The sequence below is a fragment of the Candoia aspera genome, chromosome 2, assembly GCF_035149785.1.
Source record: "Candoia aspera isolate rCanAsp1 chromosome 2, rCanAsp1.hap2, whole genome shotgun sequence".
NCBI lineage: Eukaryota > Metazoa > Chordata > Lepidosauria > Squamata > Boidae > Candoia > Candoia aspera.
The window spans coordinates 66,146,838-66,170,486 of NC_086154.1; the positions used below are offsets into that span (position 1 = coordinate 66,146,838).

At 41.2% G+C, this 23,649-nt stretch overlaps 1 protein-coding gene across 3 annotated transcripts; it reads right to left on the reverse strand.

Moving 5' to 3' along the window:
- Positions 1-458: 458 nt before the first annotated feature.
- SIMC1 (SUMO interacting motifs containing 1) lies at positions 459-22,026 on the reverse strand. 3 transcript variants are annotated; one of them, XM_063292105.1, is made up of 10 exons: positions 21,850-22,026; positions 15,813-16,577; positions 13,394-13,635; positions 12,962-13,031; positions 11,070-11,218; positions 6,668-6,856; positions 5,200-5,328; positions 2,805-2,961; positions 2,518-2,602; positions 459-926 (listed from the first exon to the last, which is right to left on the reverse strand). In XM_063292105.1, the coding sequence occupies exons 1-10, from the start codon at positions 21,991-21,993 to the stop codon at positions 685-687; spliced, it is 2,172 nt and encodes a 723-aa protein (XP_063148175.1). In that variant the 5' UTR covers positions 21,994-22,026; the 3' UTR covers positions 459-684. The 3 variants fall into 3 exon arrangements, 2 of the variants coding, with proteins under 2 accessions (XP_063148175.1, XP_063148176.1); XM_063292106.1 differs by lacking the exon at positions 21,850-22,026 and adding an exon at positions 17,466-18,915; XR_010067120.1 differs by lacking the exons at positions 459-926; positions 2,518-2,602 and adding an exon at positions 4,991-5,094 and having other exon boundaries at positions 2,875-2,961.
- Between the last annotated feature and the right edge of the window lie 1,623 nt (positions 22,027-23,649).

Sequence of the window (23,649 nt, forward strand, 5' to 3'; positions counted from 1 at the left end):
AACTCACACCCTCCCCTGCCTGGCAGCAGCCACCCCTAGCCCTGCCATGCTCACACCGCACCTTGCAGGCCACCCACACGCTCTCCCCTGCCTGGCAGCAGCCACTTAGCTGCCTGCTGTCCTGTGTGCGAGTCGCCTGGGACTTGTCTGATGATGTGTGATCCTCGCTTAATGATGGCAATGGGGAGTGCCACGATTGCTGTCACTAATGATGCGGTCACATGACATGCTTTACGACCACATTGCTTAGTGATGGAAATTTTAGTCCCAATTACCGTTGTTAACCGAGGACTAACTGTAATAGCAAGATCTCGGCCCTGCATGTATTATCTGTTACTAAGATTTATCTGGGAGCATGATCTATTCTCAGGGAATTCACATCAGTATAAATATAGTCCTGTACATCTATCTAATCGCGAATAACCTGTCATCTTAAAACAAGACAAAGTTAATTCCCCTTTTCAGCTAGTAAAATAATTTATTATAAAAGATGTACAAAACTTGAAATAAAACTGGACTGACAAACATGTATGTTAATAGAAATTTAGAATAAACTTGACAAGTCCTTGAGCTACCCGGTTTCTGGGAATACAGTGCATTTTACTGGAATACAAAGAGAGCTTAGTCTTTAATTTTAAAAAAAACCTTGTTATGCTTAGTTTTCACTTGGAAGAGGTCCATCTTTCAGCCATCCAATAGTCCTCCTAGATAATACATAGCAGTGAAAAGCAATACTTGGAGTAGGCCAATCTTTTCTTTGATGGGTGAGGGAATTGGTTGTCCCAGAATTTGGCAGAGTTTCTTCTGGAAGCTCTTAATGTTGCACTTTATATCACTTTTTTCAATATAATCATGTGGTTGTAGTTTGGGTTTAGCAGCTTTGAGAGTTAAATTAATACGTTCACAAACTGAGGTTCTTAAGTGCTCTATAAAAAAAGGGTAGAAGCAGTTGTTGAAAGTTAGTTGTAAAGATTATGCTTTACTACCAGACTGATATTTAAGGCTCTAATTACCAAGTAGTTATAACAGGCAAAGTTCCATTTTATCCCATTAATTAAAATTAATGTATGAAAAAAATCAGTTTTTAAAAATGCTAAAATACAGCGATTCCAAGATATTTTGAGGATTGCATCTTTATACAATGGGATAGGCTTCCAGCATGTACTCCTGTCAATTAAACAAAAGTATTTTTCCATACTTAATTGCTCCTTTTTTGCATTAACGAACCTTTAAGGTTGCACATAAAATAAAAATAACTTTATACTAAGTTCAGTACAAAACAGCGAAACACTGAGAACTCAGTGAAGCAATGAGAACTCAAAATTATCCCTTGCTCAACCAATGGACTTATTTAATTTTTTAAAACAGTTTAAAAATTCCCAGAATAATGGAAGTTCTTTGCAGTCAGTGTCTGAGTCCAGCAATGAAGTACCAACAATAAATTCATTCAGTATAAACAACGTAACTGTAAAAAGATTACTGGGTTGAGGCTTCTTCCAAAAACACATTTTTGTATAATGCATATTTCTTATATGTAGTGTTGCTGCAAAGTTAAAGTAATAGCTTTTGAATTTGGCAGACTCCAGCTCAATTACAAAGTAAAGTATGCAATGGATTATGTACTTTTGCAGTTGCTTTCTGCCTAAAAAAGGAAAATTGAACATATGGATATCTTTGAACTTCACAATAGCAAATAATTTTATAATGGAAGCAAACCAACCAAGCAAGTCATTTTTGTCCCAAATAGTTTTTAATCTCAAACATATTTAACCCTTACTTTTGGCCTCTCCTTCCTTCCTCCCTTCCTCCTGAGCCAGTTTGGTCTAGTGGTTAAGGTTCTGGGCTAGAAACCAGGAGTCTGAGTTCTAGTCCCGCTTTAGGCATGAAAGCTGGCTGGGAGACCTTGGGCCAGTCACTCTCTCTCAGCCCAACTCAGTACAATGTAGACTAGCCTCCTCGTGGTGCACCCCGGGCAACGTGACTTGTCACGGCTAAATAGTCTACACATCTGGCTGCTGGATCTTACAAGGATTTCCCAGCAAGAAAAAAAAGCAGCATAAACACCAAACTGCTATGCCATACGATAAAAAATGTATCTATCTAATTTTGCCACCACCCATCTGCCCCCGAAAGAGTTACCATTTGATTAACTCCAACCAATGGTAGCAGGGAAGAAAAAAGTGCCTGACACTTTATTGACTCATGCTTTTCCCAAACTCCATGGTTTGGAAGAGTTAAAGACAAACAGAAATAAGCCAATTGCAAAACACTGGAACCCAAAACTACATGGAATAAAACACTTTATTTTTATCTAAAGCTAGGGACAACACTTTAGAATTTGGGGTGTCCCCTTCCAAGCTTATAATACCTGAAATAGCCATTTCAGGCTTACAGTATTTTGCACATCTCTGCAAACTTGTGCAAGATGCCCTATTAAATAGTTTTCTAGCTGACAGTACAGACCACTGATTAGACAGTTATACCGAGAGGTTAATGAGCCATAAGCAAGCTGCTCACCTAGAACTACAGTACGGTAACTCAGCAACAATAAATTCAGTTGATGAAGCATCTCATCCCATCTCTGCCATGTTGCTTCACTGTCCTGTGAACAGAAGGGCTTTATTTAGGATTTTACAAATGCTGCATATTGATATTTTAAAAGTGCTTTTAAATACTCTAGTTCAAAGAGCTTTTGGTAACAAGAGACTCATTAAACAGTGCATAAACACAGTAGGGATGAACACAGTTAACATTTCAGGTTTCAGTCCTGTCAGTATAAACCAAGGAAGCAAGTGCTGCATTACCTGGTACATTAGCGGCAGAGAAACGTGTTTCAGAAAATACAGTATTTTTGCCAGAGACAAAGGCAGTTTGGTTGGTGTTAAGCAGCTGTGTTGGAAAATGAGCTCCAACACTTTGCATCGTAGAAGGTGGCATTCCATTGTGCTCAGGAAGATGTCCCTAAAAGTGGATACGTTAGAAACAGTGAAACCTTTTATTTTCTACACTTCCTTTGGAGCTGTAATTTCAAAGAGGCTTATATCGAAATCAAAGGAACAATATAATGAGACAAGGAAGTAAATGAAACAGTCTTCTCTGAGACTGTATCTTCCGATCAAATGAAACTTGTTCAGGCAAAGATAAATCAGCAGCACAGGTCGTCTCAATTCTCTGGGGATTAGAGAAAAATGCAAGGAAGCTCTCTCTAACCACCAAAGCTTGCTTAAAAGGTTTGCTGACGTATCTCTTATACACCTCAATTATTGCAGGCAGAAAAATCAAAACATGATATCCTGCTGCAGATGTTTACTTTGTGACATCTGGGAAATGTTCAGCCAAGGTCCAGATAGATTGCATTTTAAGCTTATCTGCTTGATTTCAATTTGATAAACAGCTACTCTTCAACACCCATAGCCTGAAGTTGGTTGATTGATTAATTAATTCATTAAGTTGATTAAAGTGATATGCTGTACTATAGAAATATGATAATGGTTGATTTTGAAATAGTAAAATTATAGCCATAAAATTATTTAATGGAATGTTTACTAGGTGACCTGGGGATGAAACTGAAATGTGCTACAATGTAATTTAGGCTTCTACACTACAACTAGCAAATTTTGCAACCTATAAAAATAAATAAACCAGCTCACTGGTACTCTTTCCAAGAAACTAGGCAAATGACATAATTCTATAAAGATACTATTAGCAAAAAAAAAAAATGCATAAGTTGTAGAATTAGACATTAACTGGAAAAATTAAGGCTGAATTTTTTTGCATGTTGCCTTTAATTAAGTACATCAAAATTTCCCAGGGTAGTACCTTCCAGTTTGTTCTGGGCTAATTTAAACAGATTAAAGGATCTTAAAGATGCCTTTCTCTAGAACACAACTGAATGTCAGCTGTATTTTCCCTAACTGCTTTAAAATTAAATGTTAACCAAATTGTGCCTTATTGCTATTGGAGTGAAGTCAATCCAGTCCTCTTCAATTGACCATCCTTTAGGTATGCTGAACCACACCTCTGCCTGAGGCATGTTGGGAGTTGCAGTCAAACCTGGCACTGATTTTGTGCCAGACTGCAAAAGACCCATATAGATCCTGTATACCTAGTGGGTGAGGGAACCAAGTAAATGCTGGCAAATAGTTATCTGTTAATTTTTGTTATGTCTGATTCAGAATACGTTTTCTAAATTAAAGGGAGATGTTACGGAAGTTTATAAAACTGAGCAAGGGCTGGAGACAGTGGACTGCTGGAAGCTTTTTTTCATTCCTACCATATTAGATTTTGGCATCATTCAATATAACTGGCAACAAATTCAGGTCAGATTAAAATAGGTACTTTTTCTGTAAAATGTGTAATTATGGAATTCTCTTTCATAGAATACAGTATTTAATAATATAGTACATGATTATCAACAGGTTGCATTGACAAATTCATGAAGAAAACATCAGTGATTAGGCATGATCCATATATGGAGGTAATGGTCAAAAGTCTCTCCCCTCATCTTTCATGGATCTTTTTTTCCCAAGGTGGGAGAGGGCGAGAGAAATTCAAAGGTATTTATGATGGAAAATGAAAGTATTTCATTTTCACTTGAGAAAGTATTTAGAAACCTTAGAATTAATGAAGTGATCAGTGATTTTTATTTTTCCTTGCCACCTTTTTATAGACTTACAAGCTCAGTCATGATTCTGCTGTATGCTTGGCAGACCAGCCTGTGTGGTTTGAAAGTTCTTTTAAAAAATTAGCTTATTTTGTTACTGGCACAGATGGGAATCTATGGACTTCCAGATGTGGCTGTACTCTAGTTCTTAGTAACCTTCATTACAGGTAATGGTGAGAGAGATACTGGGAGCTAGTTTAGCCACATCTGGAGATCCACAGGTTCCCCAGTCCCAAGCAATCCTATATTTGCATCATACAAATGGGAACATGTAGTTAAAAAAGCAAGGGCATGCAGTTTATGTTCTTTCTGTACTCAAAAAAGTACTTCGGCATGGCTTTCCAAATCTGTGGTAGACCTTTAGTCGTCTTCTCTTAGAAAAAGCATAGATTCAGCACTTGCTCTTTGCTCAGAAATGCCTGACTGACGACCTAGGAATATAATGAGAACATTGCCAATACAGGGTTGAGCAATCAATACAGAAGAAGTCAGTTCTGAGGAAGAGTGAACTCAATAGTTGTTTACTTATCCCTTACCTTTGACAACGCTTGGGAATATTCAACAGAGAAGAAAACATCATATCTGCAATTTTACTAGCATTGCAATTTGGAGACTTGTCTACTTCAACTGCTATAGAAAGCATCCTCTGCAGAAGTGCCACCTCCCTAAACCAGAGAAACAAAATGTTATTCAACTGACCTCCACCATACTGTATAGTGGAAGTATGAAACCACAGGCTAAAGCAATCATTACAACCATCAGATCGCAGTCATTTCAAAAGACATAGGAAACTGAGTTTATTTCTTGAATTACAGTAGACAGTACCATTTAGAGCCTGCTGCTTAATGGAACTCATACAGCCTTGGGAAAGTGAATGAATGAAATGAGAGCCAATTCCAAGCAATTTGCCCCTTGAGGTGTAGTTGCTGTCAAAACTGCTTCCCCTGGTTGAGCTATCACATACTTGGGGACTGTCTGAATGTTCTTCCCATGAGAAGCAGTCAGATCACATGTGTCTACCAATGCTTCTGCTACTATAGGGAAATTTTTGCACCACTCTTATAACAGGAGGAAAGCCCTGTCCAAAAGGATACTGATCTTTTCTGTTGGCGTCGACTGAACAGGTTTGTGCTGTTGTGCAGATGACAGGTTTGTGCTGTTCAGCTTCCCAAGGACACTAATTGCCACTGTAACATCTACATACATATATACAGTATGTGGATTACTCTAACATCCACATGGGGCTGCCCTTGAAGAGCATTCGGAAGCTGCAGCTGGTGCCAAATGTGGTGACGTGGGTGATTACGTGTACTCCTTGAGCAGCACTTGTTACACCACTGCTCCGCGAGCTTCATTGGCTACCAGTGTGCTTCCAGGTGCAATTCAAGGTGCTAGTACATGGCATGGGACTGGGATATTTGAGGGACTGCCTCTCCCTGGTTACATCTACCCATCCCATCTGATCTGGCAGGGGAGGCATGTTATGGGTCCTGTCTACTAAGAAATGTCATCTGATGAGACACTTGCCCTTTGTAAGGTCATTCCCCTGGAATGTAGATTTAGGCAGGGCCTGAAGACTTGGCTGTGGGGGTGCAAGCAGTAGTGGTGAGCCTTGGCAATAGCTATATTAAATGGATGTTTGATTTACATTCACAGACCAAATGGAATTATGTTTTACTGCATTTTTCATCATGGTTTTAGGATAGCTGTATGCTGTTGTGTTTATTTTTTATTGTTTCTGTTTGTAATTCTTGTGAGCCGCCCAGAGTCACACTTGTGAGATGGGCAGCTAAATAAATAAATATTTACATTTTAAGTCAGTCACAACCAAGTGCACTCCATACAATTAACACTTTCTGAGTGTATTTAGGCCATCCCAGGTTTGGAAAGATTCATTTACTGACATAAAACAACAGATACTGTTTTATTTAAGATCAGGATCTTCAAGGAGAAAAAACATTATAGTATGAACCTCAAAGAAAGCAAACTTTTGAATCTGCTTACTTCTGCATCTGAAATTGTATGGAGGCATCCTCTTTCTGCGCTGTCTTATTTAAGGGCAGTTCAGGAGTGGAGTTGTAGCTCTGACCTCTGGATTTGTCTATCAATAGACTTTTGGCTTTCTGCAGATATTTTTCGTGCTGGGAAATTCTGGCCCCAGTGACCACAGCTATTAGCCATTCAATCACTTCCCTGCACAGAAATAGGAATAGAAATTAGAGATGCACACATGAGATATGTAGTCTCAGATATTGCTCATACATGCAGGGTTTTTTAATAGTAATTTTATTAAAGATTACAATTTACAACAATAAAAACTAATACAAACTAAGAAAAAATAGGTGCAGGAAAAATAGAGAAATAGAAAAGAAAGAGAATATACTAAAGAAATATAGAAGGAAGTGACTTCCCCCTTCATCACAGGTATAAATAATTTTAGTAACTTCACCTTCTCTTAAAATACAACAATTGGTCTTGTCTTCCCATATCCCATCTCTTATCGATAAACAAATTCATAAAACCTTGTCATTTCAGTCCTGGTTTCAGCAAAAGTTCATTAAGGGTTACAGAAATAACATATCTTAACTTTGATCAAACAAACCAACTTTATATTCCTTCCTTTTACTTCTAACAATCTTAATTCTTAGTCCTTTCAAATAATGTCCTAGAACTTGAGTTATTTTCATTTTTTCCCTGCTCCAAGAATTCTTCAAGGCTTTAACAAGCCTGCTTTGTAAATCCAATATAGGAAAATTATCCAGATCACTCTGTTGATAATGTTATTTGTATATCCCTCTTAATTATTAAGATATCAGTTGGTTTCTTTTATATATCCAATGTAACATCTTTTTCCATGTCATTCTTTTAGCTTGTCATTTTTAAATCCACTTCCAAATCAGTCTCAGTCATGTCAGGTAATACCTGTTCCTCTTCTATAGCATCTTTGAAACACAGTCTAAGAGGCAGACTGTAATGCTCCCCAATCAAATGTTCCCAGAACATCTGATTGGACTCGCATGCATGAATGAAGTCAACACATGTTGAGAATTGCGACTCGGCAGAGTGGGAGGGGGAACATTCAGGAGTGAGAAGACCTCATGTTTGGACACTCTCTCATACCCAAGGTCAACTGGCTTACCCATTGAAGACACCTGCAGGGAGTCAAGAGACTGGCACGAACTGATGAAAGGGGGGTTGCATACCAGAGCGAGGAAGGCGGAATCATGCACTCGTTGGGCTGTTTAAGTTAGGGAAAGCTGAGGAACTTTCACAACTTTTTTGCCATTCTGTACGCTTCTTCCATTAAAGAGATTTCTACTGTATTTACGTGTCATGCTCCCCGATCAAACGTTCCCAGAACATCTGATTGGACTTGCATGCATGAATGAAGTCAACACGTGTTGAGGCTTGTGAGTTGGCAGAGGGGAGGGGGAACATTCAGGAGTGAGAAGACCTCATGTTTGGACACTCCCTCATAACCAAGGTCAACTGGCTGAGCTGTTGGAGACACCTGCAAGAGACTGGCACGAACTGAGGGAAAGGGGGGCTGCATACCACAGCAAGGGAGAGGGAATCATGTACTCATTGGGCTGTTTAAGTTAGGGAAAGTACGGGAACTTTCATTTGCAACTTTTTTGCCATTCTGTACGCTTCTTCATTAAAAAGATTTCTACTGTATTTACGTATGAATTGGATTTAACAGTAATAGAGTGTTGCAGTCATCACATAAAGTTGCGAATAATTTTTAATTGAACTCTGCCTGGAGACACTCATACCCAGAAGAGAGTTCAAAATCTACAAAATGTCAAACTTGACATCTGAAGATCCAACTCAGCAGATGGAGAGGGAGCTGAGAGATGAATTGAATGGAGATTCGGTGACAAAAGGAGCTGTGGGAATCTCCTTACCACCACAAAGCTGTACGGTGGAGTTAGACACAGAACTAATTACACTGGATGTTACCAGAGGATCTGGAGTACAAGAGTCCTAGCTCCAGCAGCCCAGTCACTCAGACCTCAAGGAAGTGGATTGGATACCACTGGGTGATGAACGAGGCCACCAAGACTGGCAGGATGGGGCAGGGAGCGAAGTCACCTCCGCCCCTCACCAGTCAACTGAGGTGCGATTGAAAGACCAAACAGCCAGGCTCCAAGAGTTGGAGAGTGAACGAGAGATCACCCCGGAGAGGATACAAACCATCGAAGCCCAAGTAACATCCATGGAGACAATACTGCAAAATGTGTCATTGTCTCTGGATCAGGTGTTAACTCAAATGGAAGTGGCTTCCAACACGTCTTCCAGGGGGTCTAACCCTGAGCCGGCGCCAAGAAAAGGACAACAGTCCCCAACCGCCGAAGTCAAGAAGAGCAGTAGACCCTCAGTTTCGTGGGGAGAATCCCTCAATGGACACGTAAGTCTCCCTTCCCCCAGACTGGGAAGCTGGGATTTACACGTAAAGTTTAATGGGCCCCCCCAACAATTGTCCTTTTTCATGACAAATATGGCTGCCTTTATGGAAGAGTTTGGGGACACCTTTCCCACTGAGTATTCTACGGTGAATCTAGTGGGACCCAGATTGAAGGGGCCAGCAGCTGACTGGCTAGTACAGCTGCATGATGCTGAAGCTCCTGAACTTCAGCACCTAGATGATTTCATGAGAGCTCTCAGAGAACGCTTCGAAGACCCATTAGCGAAAATGAGAGCTAAAACAGCGTTTCAGCTACTCAGACAAGGTTCAAAGACTGTGTCTGAATATGCTACAGAGTTTAAGGCTTTGGCAGGAAGAATTAGTGAGTGGTCAGAGTCGACCAAAGTAGATTATTTTAAAGGAGACTTACAGCCAGAACTGCTCCGCTGGGAGCTGGGAAGAGGAGATCCATTCATGGTGAGAGAATGGATCTGCTTGGCAGGGGAAGTAGAGAACACGCAATTTCAATTCAGAGGCTAAGTGAGAGCCCGAGCAATGGGGAGAAACACTGGGGCCCCAAGCAGCCTGCAGGCAGCTGTGAAAAAACAAGGTTGGTCCTGGGATGAGGAAAAGGAGCACCGGATCAAAAAGGGATTATGTTTCAAGTGTGGAAAAGATGGGCATCGAGCATCAGATTGCCCCAAAATGGGATCTGCCACCAGCAAGAAGCTTGTTGAAGCCCGCTCAAGAGTCGCCCAGATGGCATCCGACAGCACTGGCACCAACCCTCATCGTGATTGACGGCGAACAACATTTTGAGGTCAAAGAAATCTTAGATTCATGCAAACATCGAGACTCTTTACAATACCTGATTCATTGGAAACATTTTCCTGATCATGAATGGGTTTATAGTCACCATGTAAATGCACCTGCCTTAATCAAGAAATTCCAAACTAAATACCCTAACAAACCTAAACCTTAACTCGTTACTAATCCTAACCATTGTATTACACTGCTTTAATTGTTTATATAGTTTGTTTTTTAGGTGGGCAGTATGTCATGCTCCCCGATCAAATGTTCCCAGAACATCTGATTGGACTCGCATGCATGAATGAAGTCAACACGTGTCGAGAATTGCGACTAGGCAGAGTGGGAGGGGGAACATCAGGAGTGAGAATACATCATGTTTGGACTCTTTCTCATACCCAAGGTCAACTGGCTGAGCTGCTGAAGACACCTGCAGGGAGTCAAGAGACTGGCACGACCTGATGAAAGGGGGGTTGCATACCAGAGCGAGGAAGGGGGAATCATGCACTCATTGGGCTGTTTAAGTTAGGGAAAGCTCAGGAACTTTCATTTGCAACTTTTTTGCCATTCTGTACGCTTCTTCTATTAAAGAGATTTCTACTGTATTTACTTATGAATTGGATTTAATGGTGATAGAGTGTTGCAGTCATTACACAGACACTCTTAAAATTAATGTCTGGGTTAGGGTTTTTAATTTATTTATTATTCCACAGTTATTTATTTATTTATTTATTTATTATTCACATTTCTATTACTGCCCATCTCCCCCCAAAAGGGGGGAGTTGTCAGTTCACCATTTCTTCCTAAATGCAGTTGGGTTTTGTCCAAATGAGGCTTCGTGCATTTTTATAATGCCCTAGGTGGGTGGTAGGGAACTTGCAGCCCTCATCCTAAATCCCAAAGCCCTTTGCATGTGAGCAAATCAGACTTTGGGAAACAGCAGGCTGTCTCTAATTTGGCAGCCTGCTATGTGCAGAGAAAGAAAAGCAGAAGAAGCCAGAAAGAGAGGATGAAGTGCCCTACCTGCCATTTGCTTCAGCCTCCACCTTCCAGCCCCATTGCTTTAGCTGAAGCTCAGGCAAGTTTGCTGCTGCCAAAGGCAGCAATGGGTGCAAGCAGTGGAGAATATTTGGAAATAGAGATTTTCCCAGAGCCCCAGGATTCTGCTCTGTGAGTGAAAATACAAATTACTTGACATTTCCGAAGCAGTTGTCACAGGAAAGCACTGCCTTGGCAATGGATCCGTGCAGAACACCAGTCCTGATCACCCTTTGGTAGTCATCTTCTAAGGTCTGTATCACATACTGCAGGAATAGGAGTCGGCCAGGAATCATCTCTTCCTGTGGAAGTCAGGCAATTTCAGAGACAGAACAATGAATCACAATGCTTGGTACCACTACAAAGCAACTGATCTGCCCACATAGAGGAAGGCATACCCAGTCAATTGGTTACTGACATAAGGGACAAACTTGAGGTGAAAAACTGGTATTGTCACAGGAAGCAGTAAAAATAAGGCATATCTCAGTGGCTGTGTTTGTACCATGTTCTGGACTAGATTAAAATGGGATTGATTCATTTGTGATGTAGTTTGTGATTTTAGCATTTTATATGAAACATAATACTGTTCATGAATAGAGTTTTATGAGACTGCAGCAACTGTGTTTGTTCACCCAGAGTTAAAGTTGAACATGGTGCACCAACCCAGCTGGGGTTTTAAAAAGGGCCTGTTGATACTTGTGAATGTTACACATGCAGCCAGCACAAAAACAAGGGCCTGATTCACAGATGGACTTGGCTGCAAAATGTGATGTTTACTACACACAGTGCCTGATAGGCACAAAGGACTCTGCTAATTGCACGTGGGCCACACAGTTTTTTGCGACACTTTTTGCAAATAGCAAGGCTTCACTGAATGGGAGACTGGGCTCAAGCTGCCATAACCTAAAGATGATGTAAGCAGAGAGGACAAAAGCCAGGAATCTTGTCAAAAAGATCCCTTTGGGGAGATAGGTAAAAAGGAAACAAGTCATTAAGGAAATGAGGAAGGAGAAATGTCACCTGAAGCAGACAAAGGAGGCTGGGCTGAGTACAGGAACCCACCCACCCCACCCCCAGTTCCATCAACAGCTTAAGATTTGTAAATCAGCTGACTTGTAAATCAACAAGGCAAGGACTTTTGGAGATAAAAGGGGTCCTGAAGCCCACCCACTCTTTGAGTCCTGGATCCAGACTTGGTGGCTTCCCTCCTGCTAGCTAATGCCTGGTAACCTAGTTGAGAAGGATGTGGGTAAAAGGGGATGAGTGTGTGAGAAGGAGCAAATGTATATTGTAAGCAGTAAAGTTTTGCAGCTACTTTAAATTGATTGGGTCTCTGTGTATTCCAAAGAACTTGATGTGCCTCAGTGTTCAGTTGAAAGTGATTTGTGTGTGTTCCTAATTATTTCCCAGCTGTTGACCAGGGATGTGTGTCTTGTCTGCTCTAACCACACCTATCTGGAAAACCCATATAGAAAGCAAGGGGGGCTTACAAGATCCATGTGCCCCAACAGGCTGCGAGTGCGTGAGTGAGTGACCATAAGCGGAACCTGGGAGCACATGTAAAACTGAGAGATGGTGAAAAATATAATTCAGCTTTGGTTCAGGAAAGCTGAAGTCAGATGGCTTGACTGAGCTGTGGATGAGAGGAAGGCTACATCATGCAGAGATATCTTGCAAGAACAATTATGGTTCTCAAGTTGAATACAGGGGATATATACAGATGCCCAAGGTATGAAAAGCAGAACATTTTGCTGCATGAAAACCACATATATTAGGGTTAATTCACTTCAGTTCCTCCCTGTGTCTAATCAGAACAGCTGTGTGGTTTCAAAATGGATTGTTTAATAAGTTCTGGTTTACTAACAATAATCTCAGTGGCTTTTTCTGCAGTACCTTCAAAGCAGTCTTAGCCTGGCTGATTTGATTCAAACTGTTTTGCTTTTACAGGGCAGGTTCTGAAACCCTTAATTTCCTTGCAAGGAAAAGATGGGAGAAGGACAGTTTCTGAGCTTTTCTTCTCATCCAGAAGGGGCTCATCAACATACCTGCACTTCTATGACCTCACTTAGCAGTTGCCAGTCCCACACCACTGTATCAGCTGTTGCTGGATGAAGTCTAAAAATTAGAATTAAGCTTTTTATACCATCATAAATTTGTCAAAACTTTCTATTAGACAGTTTAGATGTTACGCATTTCAAATTAAATCCAATCTATTGATTCCTTATGGGTCCTATTTATGTAAAAATAAGAATATTAATACTCCGGTCACTTCAGTTTAGGACAGGGATACCTAATCATTTTGAGCCCAGAGCACTTATGACATTTTGAAATCAAGTCAAAGAAAATGTGTACTATGGGGAGGAAGCTTTGCCTTATCAATTACAATCTTAACTAATACCACAGCCACAAAGCTAAACAAGGAATAATGGCCTGATACAAAACAGCACCAAATACAGGAGGACTGGGAGAATACTTACGCCTGGATTTTCATCAACAACATGTAAGCATCCTTGTGTATCTCCTGTTGCCCCTCTTGATCCCCTGGGCTCAGCAGAATCTGCCTGACCACACAGGTTGTGACCTCTTTTGGTGGGTAGTATTGACAGGATACATAATCCATAAGGAAATCCAAGGTTCCCTGGAAAAAATTCTCTTCAATTGTGCTGGATACTATGTTTAATTTCCGGAATGGAATAGGTTGGGCTTTTAGTCTTTTATCCTGTGCATAAAGGAAGATCAACATGCATATAATATCTGGGTAGCAATTATATGGGGTGAAATCTTTTCTTCAGATAATTCTATTTTGCCCATTTTTAAAAATAATTTCGTTTATTAAACATAAATTACAGACATTGGTTAGAATCGTATTTCTTTCAATTTTAGGTTGAAAGTGAAAAATGTTCTTATTCAGTTTCCCACAAAGCTTGCATCACCACTAGCACTGAAGATTAACTTGTGGGTATGGTCTTACACTTGAAACGCTTCACTAAACGGAAAGCACTACTTTGCAAAGGCACCTATCATAAAAAGGAAGATTAGAAAATGTTCTCTCTAGTTCAGTGATCCCTAGCCTCTTTTGAAGCAGCAGGCACATATCATAGGTACTCCAAAACAACAACAACAACAACTGGGAGAGGGAGCTTGCCTATTTTCAAAGGTTGCTATAGTGGGTGTGGCCAATATCATACCATATCCATCAGCTGGCTGATTAGATGATTCCCTGACACTTCACAGGTATGTATGACTGGAGGGTAGGGCAAAAGAATGGAAGAGAAATGACAATACCTGTATGATAGTATCATCAAACAAATGACATGACTCATGTACTTCCATTAAACATCATGATGTCATTGCATAATCATGCTATTTGCACAATCACTTCATCTTACATCGATTATTTTAATGTCATTGTGGCTTGTGCTGAATGCTGCTGTCTCCAGGATACTCAATACCACTTTTGTTTGGTCTTTTCAGGGCACTAGATATACTGACCAACGAAGCACTGGGTTATAGCCATCCACCATTTTTATTTTCTAAGAGGTTATATGGATTCCAAGGACTCTTTTGAAAACAGGCTGGTATTTGCTTTATCAACATCATCAAGAAATTAACAAGTAGAGTGGTGTAGTGGCTCTGACAAGCACTAAAGGAGGTGCCCACAGATACCATATCAGGGGTCTCAATTCTGTTTTATCATGCTGGATACATTATATCGAGCATTTATATAGCTTTGTTTGGCTCAAGTTTAACTGATGTTGGGTATTACAACCTGCTTGGCCGCAGCAAGGTCCTCTTTGGTGTGATGTCTTCTTCCTCTTATTAACCAAGCCAGAGATTCTGTTTGACAACTCAATTAAGGAAGAAGATTCAATGAGAAACATACACTGCTAGGATGACATGGAATTAGAACATGTTGCTAATTGTACTTCAATATGAATTTTATGCCTCCTAGAGGAGGTGAGATTGTTAGTTACTAAGTTCTTACAGAACAAGACAAAACAGTTAAACCAGAATGTAGTAAGGCATCACCTAATAGTTGAGATTCAGTAGACTTGCACATTGGGCAAACCCATGATTTATTCCATTGTAGTTTACTGAATTAGTACAGTTGGCTGAATTTCCATAACATACTGAGCCAAAACCAAACAAATCGCACTTTGGCTTAGATGATATCTGAATGATATCAGACAGGAACACTGCTTTTATAAGCTATATTTTGGAGAAGAGGTTTCAGTGTTCCTAACTCTTACTAATAAAGCCTTGAACTGTGGAATTATAATGCTCAAAAGTCTGGCCAGCCTGCTGAAAATCCCAGCATGATCCATTCTACCTCTGTCATATGCCAAAAAATTACTGTTTTTGGACTCAGAAGCTGATGTAAGAGTAATGCCCCCAGAAGAAAGATCTTTAGCCGCACAAACAACTTTGATGCTACTAGTGGCTTTGGATAGAAGGGAAGACTAAACCTTAGGATCCACAGATTCAGTAGAACAGATGTATGTGTACATAAAACCACCTACTATATTTACACCAAAAATTGTAAGAAAAACTACCTGCCAAGAAAAAATGCCTATATTTCCCACCATATTAGCATCTAATTAAAATAAGGTTGGTGTCAAGTGCAGGTGGTACCGACTTTTTGACGAAAAAGTATGTCTTTTCCCATGGTTCATTTATTCTGGGTAGGAAATGTAGACCTATCAATTCATTTGAATTGGACAACCCCGTAGCTTCCTGCATACAAACTATGCTCTGCAATCTAAAGTAAGCATGTCTGAATGATGGAGCCAATGTATCTCACTACCATTCTGAATCTTAGAAACTGTAAAATCCAGATTGTTCTCAGGATGTGGACTTCAAAGTCCTGCTTGGATATGGCTATCTCCTGCAAATTACCTTTCTCAACTCCTTTTCCAGCACCACATTTTGAAGAAAGGGGTGATGTACATGCATCCCATGGCAGTACGGTAGTGTTTTCAACCAGACCTTGATATCAGTCTGCTTGGATTGTTCCTGAACATTAGATTCCATGGCACTCCATGTTTTTTTTGCCAGGAGCAAAGGCTGATCAGCTTCAGCTACAGATTTGGAAGTGTTCGAAGAAGAGCAGCAGAGGCTTGGGGATAGTCTCTGATGCAGAGAATAGACCCGCAAGTTGGGGTTTTCTTCAGATGGGCAAGCCTGAGGAGCTTTTACACGGTCCAAGCAAGTTGGGCATTCAGTGCCATCATTGCCTGATGAGAGAGAGAAAACATCAGATTCCAGCTGAGGGCTTCCCAAAGAGCCCAAATCACTGTTGTAGGTGGTGTGACTGCTGCCTTCAGATTCCTCACTGTAGTTGGAATGGCAGGAGAAGCTGTTACTTGGAAGGTAGTCCGGTTTCCCTACATCCAGTCTGGGGGAAGATCGTTCACAGTCTTGAACCCACATGCCCCCTGGCACGGTATGTTTGCTCTCAGCATCAAGAACAGTGAGAATGTTAGGAGAGCAGACCGGCTGAGGACAGACTGCTGTTGAAGGCTTCAGGTCCCAGGCAAAGCAGCTACTGTTCTGGAGGGAGCTGATCATGCCCTCCTCAGGCTCTGTAAGATCAATTATCTCCAAGTCCTTGCATGCTGTTGTTTTTACAACCATGTCTTCTTCTGTAAGATCAATAATATCCTACAAAGAGAGAGGTGGGAGGGGAGGAGAGAGAATTTGAGGTAGTTAAAATGCTGGAATGGATCCAAAGAAGCATAGGTTCAAGTCCTCACTTGAACACGGACTGACTTTGAACCAGATTAGATGCAACAACAACTACCTTCCAGGAAAGCTGGGAAATAAACAACCCCCCCACACATTAATTTCTGGCCAGAGACTGTGAGTTCTAGTCCCACCATGAAAGCCGGCTGGGTGACTTTGGGCCAGTCACTCTCCCTCAGCCCAATCCACCTCATGGGGTTGTTGTGGGAAAAGTTGTAGAAGGAAGGAGTATTAGGTATGTTCCCCACCTTGAGTTATTTGTTAAAAAAATAAAGGCAGGATTAAAAAAAATCTAAAAACAAACAAAAAACCTTTGTAAAGTGGCTTTTTCGCCCCCCCCCCCACTTCCAATACAAACCACAAGTACTACAGGCAAAGCAAAAAGCATTTATTAAGGGGAGATCAGACTTTATATAGAATTACATACATTTGATATTTGTGATAGATGCATCATGAAGCAATGAATCAAACAATAGAAGACACAGATCCTAGATAACATTCCACAAGTGGCAAATTTATGGGTTACGTCTTCCTTTCTCACCTGGGTTTGTTTGTTTCTTAACACTTGCAAGTGTATTCAAGGACTCCAGAATACACTCCTATTTAGTTTTTAAAAAGGCTAGGTTTTTTTCCCCACTTCAAAGGAAATGGCCTTTGGCTGAAAGGAAAAAAAACCCTGGTTTCCTAAAGTTAAAAAAAAGGCATAGATTGCTATGCTAAAAATGCTAATATCACCTTTAAAATGCTAATAATGAAGCCTAAAATTCCAGGTAACACTGTCATAATGAATCATGCAGAATTAGGCACCTTCAGAGTTTCTGTCTGATTACTTTCCTGGACTGAACCTTTGATGGCACTGGCTGGGGGTAAAGATCATTGTAGTTTTCCATGTCCTGAAGATGCTGGTCTTGGGAAAGGCTGCAGTGAAGGAACTGTAGTACAGGAAGCAGCAATGCAAGTATAAAATAAGCAAATGTGAAAAGGTTAGATTTTGGTTCCATGTGAACAGCTGTAACAGGAACAACTCTCACTGCCCACCATGAGAATTAAGTTCATTTAAGAATGCAGCTGTTTTAAATCAAAGGCCCAAGCAGACGTGCATTTCCTCTGATCTGACTTGGGAACTGAAGGAGAGATGTCTAACTGCCATTACTTCAGGTATTTGAACTCCCCTTGCCAGAATCTTGTGGCATTTGAAAGCTGCCTCAGAATCAGTGGGTCAACGGAATTTCATTGAGGGAGAATTGTGACCTGCAAACTTCCATGGAGTCTGTGCAAGAAAATGTCCATCACTCTGCCCTCCTATCTCCAGCTGGAGTTCCCAAAAGCCTTGATCTTATCTTATTTTTTCAAATTCCCCATTTCCTAGTCTTTCAAACTTTTGAGGGTCAGTCAGTTTTCTGATTATTAGAATAAACTACTGAAGAGAAAAATCACACTTAGAATCCTGGATAAACATTCAAATATACAGGGAAATATTGAAAATGCAAATGCCAAATCTGTATCTACCCACCTGGGCTTAGAAACCTGGTACTCTCCAGAGATTTTGGATTACAATATCAAAATCTGATCTGATCTAATCCTATTGAGTGTTTTTCAATACTTTTGAAAAGTTACTTTTCAGGAGACTCTTGCTACTGGTCATACTGACTAGGAGGAACTAGATAGTTAAACTGATACCTGTAAATAAAAGACCAACTGATTCTCTGAATGTGAATCCTTATGCAATCAAAATAGCCTTATCCACACCTGTTATCATCTTTATACAAGAAAAAGACAAGAAATATCAAGGTTTGCTTAAGAGAAAAAAAAGTTTGTGGGGGAAGGGGGCAGGAGGCAAAAGAAAGAAATTAAGGAAGTTCAAAATAGCCCAACAAAGACAGCATCTCATTTAAAATGTTATCTATTGAAGGGGAAAATGGAGAGTTGAGAGACTGGGGAAAGGAAGAAAGGGAAAGGAATATGAAATTCTGGAACAGGGTGCCTTCAGAAGAAGTACTCTACACTGCAACACTTTGTTGCAAGTCTCACTGTTCAAAAGTAATGGTAACTGAAGCATGAAAAATTACAGAGGCTGCATTTTTTAAGAGTAAAGAAATCAGTATGCTAAAATTGGGTTCTCATTTGTCAAGATAAAAGGTCCTGATCTACCTTTTGGGCACAAGATGGATTCAAATGGGAGCTTTCTTATTGGATGAGCAGTGGCTTATTTTGCTTATACCAACATTTGCAAAGTGGCTTATAATTCATTTCAAAAAGCAGCAAAGCACACAGCATGGATGTTGAGAGTTCTACACAACATGGGTTTTCCTTAAGTGGTTGTTGATTCCTCATCTTTCTGGCTGCTGGTTGACAGATGCACAAAGCACAAGAGTGCTGACCTTGACCTGGGAACAAATGCCAAGTAGCCAGATTGATAAGAGTCTCAGGGAGAGCAGTGTTTACTTACCACCACCTCCTTGCTGTCCCTGATAGCTCTGGGAGCATTTAGTTGGTTGTGGCAGGCACAAAAAGAAAGGAGCGGGGGAGCATCTTACTAATTCTCAGATGTTCCAACTAGTACGCTGTTTTTCATACTAGGGCTCACCACAACTCTCAGAGGGAATATTTTTCCTGTTATAAGCCCCCAGATGATAACTGTGTATTAGTAACATGTTTCAAACAGCCAAAATACCCATGAGCACCAATGTCTTAAACCAGTCTTATTTGGCAATTACTACTATCCTGAGTGTTGGCAGGCTACATGAACTTCCTGTGTTGGCTTGTAAGGCACTCTCTAGATATCCTAGCTTGCATAAGAAGCATGACTGTGCTAGGGGTAAAATTAGGCTTTGGTTGCACTTGTGTCACACTGGTCAAAATGTGCCAAAACTGACTGGTAATGTCTTCACTGTTAGCAGGGAATGGTGCATACAGCACAGATGCAACTACAGCTAACTTTAAAAAAAAGCCTTACTAAAAGAGATTGGACCCTTCAGAGACCAAGACAGGATAATAGTGACAGTTTAGTATTTGCTTAGAAAGAGGTCTGTTTTAAATATGTGTTTGAAACATGAGGCTTATTCATGCATAGATGAAGGAATATAATTTAAAAGCATGATTGATTGAATTGCATACCACAAAAGACTGAGATAATTAGTAAAGGATACAAGAGTGATAAAAGGTTTTGAATATGAGAGAGTGTTTTTGGGGGGGTGGGGGGTCAAGAGTGGATCTTGAGAAGAAAATGGGCATGAAAGAAAACTAGTGAAAAGAATAAAAGTAAAATGATAGGAAGGGGAAGTATGAGTCCTGTATGGTTCAACTTTGATCTCATTAGACCATAACACATTTTCCCACATGCTTTTGTCAGACTTGATGTAGGTTTTTGCAAAATGTAGCCAGGCTTGGATGTTTTTCTTTGAACTTTTTGGCCATAATTCCAAAAAGTATGTTTGGCACAAAAACAACGCTGCATCACCAAAAGTACACCAGACCCTCAGTGAAGCATGGTGGTGGCAGCATTATGCTTTGGGGCTGCTTTTCTTCAGCTGGAACTGGGGCTTCAGTTAAGGTGGAGGGAATTATGAACAGTTCCAAAGATCAGTCAATTTTGGCACAAAACCTTCAGGTCTCTGCTAAAATGCTGAAGATGAAGAGTAATACCACCTTTCAACACAACAACCCAAAGCATACCTCCAAATCAACAAAAGAATGGCTTCACCAGAAGAAGATCAAAGTTTTGGAATGGCCCAGCCAGAGCCCGGACCTGAATGCAATTGAAAATCTGGGGGGGTCACCTGGAGAGGGCTGTGCACAGGAGATGCCCTTGCAATCAGACAGATTTGGAGCGCTTCTGCAAGGAAGAGTGGGCAAAGTTTCCCAAGGCAAGATGTGCCATGCTGATAGACTCCTACCCTGAAAGACTGAATGCTGTCATAAAATCAAAAGGAGCTTCAACAAAGTATTAGTTTAAGGGTGTGCACACTTATGCAACCACATTATTCTAGTTTTTTATTTTTATTTTTTTGCCCTAAAAGATTTCAGTTTGTTTTTCAAGTGAATTGTACAGCTTGTATGTTATATTAAAGGTGGAAAAAATTCTGAAGTGATTTATCTTGGTCTGATTTTTTTACATGTCAAAAACCTGGCATTTTAACAGGGGTGTGTAGACTTTTTATATCCATTGTACTTTCACCAATTTTCCTCCCTGAAACCATCAAGACAGAAATAAAATGTTTTTATTATTTACATAGTAATATTTCAATAAAATAAATAATGAAATGGACAAGCGGTTCCTCTAAACTGTCAAAGTCATCCCATTTTAGTTCAAGAAATGGTGGCGAGAGATAGCACACTCCCCTGCCTCCAACCCTTTTAATTTTGGATTGTAGAACTACATGGTGAGCCTCAGGTTGCGACTGTTTCCATGTTTAATCTGTCAACAGCACTTAGACCAGTACAAGGAATTTACCATTATTGGCCACTGTCATTCCTTTAAATTGTAATCACCATTTTTTTTTACCAGACATTTGGGGAATTACCACAGTTAAGTGGCGGAGCAAATATTTTACATGCAGAAAACCCAAGGTTCTATCCCTGACAAATTAAAGCAAACGGATCAGGTGACAAGGAAGGAGAGTCGGAGACCCTGGAGAACTGGTGACAGTAGGACTGGGCGAGATGGACAAATACATTCCCACGGACGGCAGCTTCCTACGGTTCTGTGGTCTGCTTCAGCACTGGCGAGAAGCCGGCTCATGGCTGAAATGAGGGGAAAGAGGACAATGCAACATGATCAAGTACTGAGACAGGATTCAGAAGGAGAAGGCCGTGCAAGGACCTCTCCAATAAATGCCATCCTGAAAGGAAAGGAATACTGTCTCGGGGCCGCTGAATAAGGAAGCTGCTTTTCCACCCATGTTTTCAGAGGGACGGATGCTTCCCCGCTCGCCAAAGCACGGCTGATCCGGAAATCCGAGCCCAGGCTGCGAGCCTCGCCGGCACCACCGCACAGCACGGCGAGAAAAGAAGCGGCCGCCGGGAACCGGCGAGGGAAGGACCCGCCGGATGCGGGAAGAAAAGAATCGGGACAGCCGAAGCCGCCGAATAACGGGGCGACGAGAATCGAGGGGGGTCCTCTCCCGCATCCAACGAAAACAGGAAATACCACCATCTTTACTGCGGGCAAACGACGCCCTGCCCAACTTACCAGGGGCTCCGAGGGACTGCCGTTCAGCCGCCCTTGCCTCCATTTTCGCGTCTGGAACAAGGGTTGGTGGAGGAACAGCGTGGGAGCCGCGGAGCTTTTCCCTCCCGAGCTCGTTTCTCGGGGGAGCAGCGCACCTTCGGCCATCGCACCCCTTGCCGCGGTTCGCCCCAGAGGCGTGGCACAAGGAAGGGGCGTGGCCAGCCAGCCCCCCCACCCGCCGCAGCCGGGTTTCGCTTTTGTTGCTTCGCCTCGGCAAGGCTTCCCCCGACCCATTAAAGATTTCTTCATTTCCTATCTTACAGTACCCTTTCCAGCTAGGGCATTCTTCCCAAAGTACAGCGATGTCCGTTAAAGTCTTCGTTTATTCCGCAAAAGGGAAAGGAACTTACTGAAGCAAGTGCTTTGATAGAACGCCAAAATACTGTCAGGAAGCTTAACAATACAATGGCAGACAGATGAGAGATGTCTCACATCAATATTAAAGGCAATTAATGGAAATATTTTATGTGTGTGTGGGTGTGTGTCTGTCCGCGCCTTCGAGTCAGTTTTGACTTCTGGCGACTGCTTAGACAAGTCCCTGCAGTTTTCTTGGTAGGATTTCAGAAGTGGTTTGTCATTGCTTCCTGGCGCTGAGAGAGAGGGACTGGCCCAAACTCACGGGATCAGAACTCACGTCTCCAGTCTACCAGTTTCTAGCCCAGAGCCTTAACCACACCAAACTGGCTCTTCAATAGAAACATATATGATGCTAATATTAAGACCGGTTGCATGAAGAAACCTGCTACCCAGAGAGAGGATGGGATCACCTGTGCTGGAGGTGTTCAAGCAGAGGATCTGCAACCGTTTATCACGGATACTTTAATCTGGATTCCTGGACTAAACGGTGGAGTTGGACACATGGCTAAGTCCACACAACATACTTCGGTTCTCTTGGTTCTTGAATTAATTTTCTGGATTTGCACAGTACCTGCTAAGTCATAAAAAATAACTAGGGTTAAATCAACCAAACTTAGTACGCTTTGCAGTTGCAGCCTCTAGATCTTTTAACTGATGAGATTAAATGTGTTATGTGAAACCGGTCAGCTGTTCTGATTTAAAACTCCCATTTTCTTTCACTAGGGCTACCAGATTTGGGCTGCAAAGATCTAGATGACTACTAGATGATAGCAATACTGTACTTTAACCATGGAATAATTACTGATTTAATGGTTTATGTCTTTGAAATAATCAATTTGATTTTAAGCAGTTGTTGGGAGACTGACATTGAAGTCAGCCTCTGTTGGTTTACACAAGCGTCTTGGCAGTGGCAGTCCCAAACTGGATCCTTGACTCACAAGCAGTTACAAATTGCTCCATTAGCCCCAGGACATGCCCAAATTACCCCCTGGGGTAATTACCCCTAGTTTAAGAACCACTGTGCCCCATGCTCCCTCCTTACAGCACACTGCAGGGGGTTTATACATTTTTTTGTACATAGGTAAACTTTGAATCAAAAGGACAATTCACACAAAGGAGAGGAAATCGGAAACAATGACTGATGGACCTTCCTGATGAGGTTTAGTGGTCAAGAGGTTGTGCTATGGACAGTGATTAAGAGAAGGGTTAGGTAGTGCTTCTTGAGATACAAGCACTGAATAAAAGTCTTGAGGAGTGTAGACAAACATTAAACAATGTATTCTTACAATTAGGTAATTAGGTCTTAGCTGAGTTCCATCTGAGAGACTTAATCTATTCAGTGTTGGGGAAAGATCCAGTAATACTGCAGATACTTTGGAATAACAGTGGAAGGACAGGGAGGGA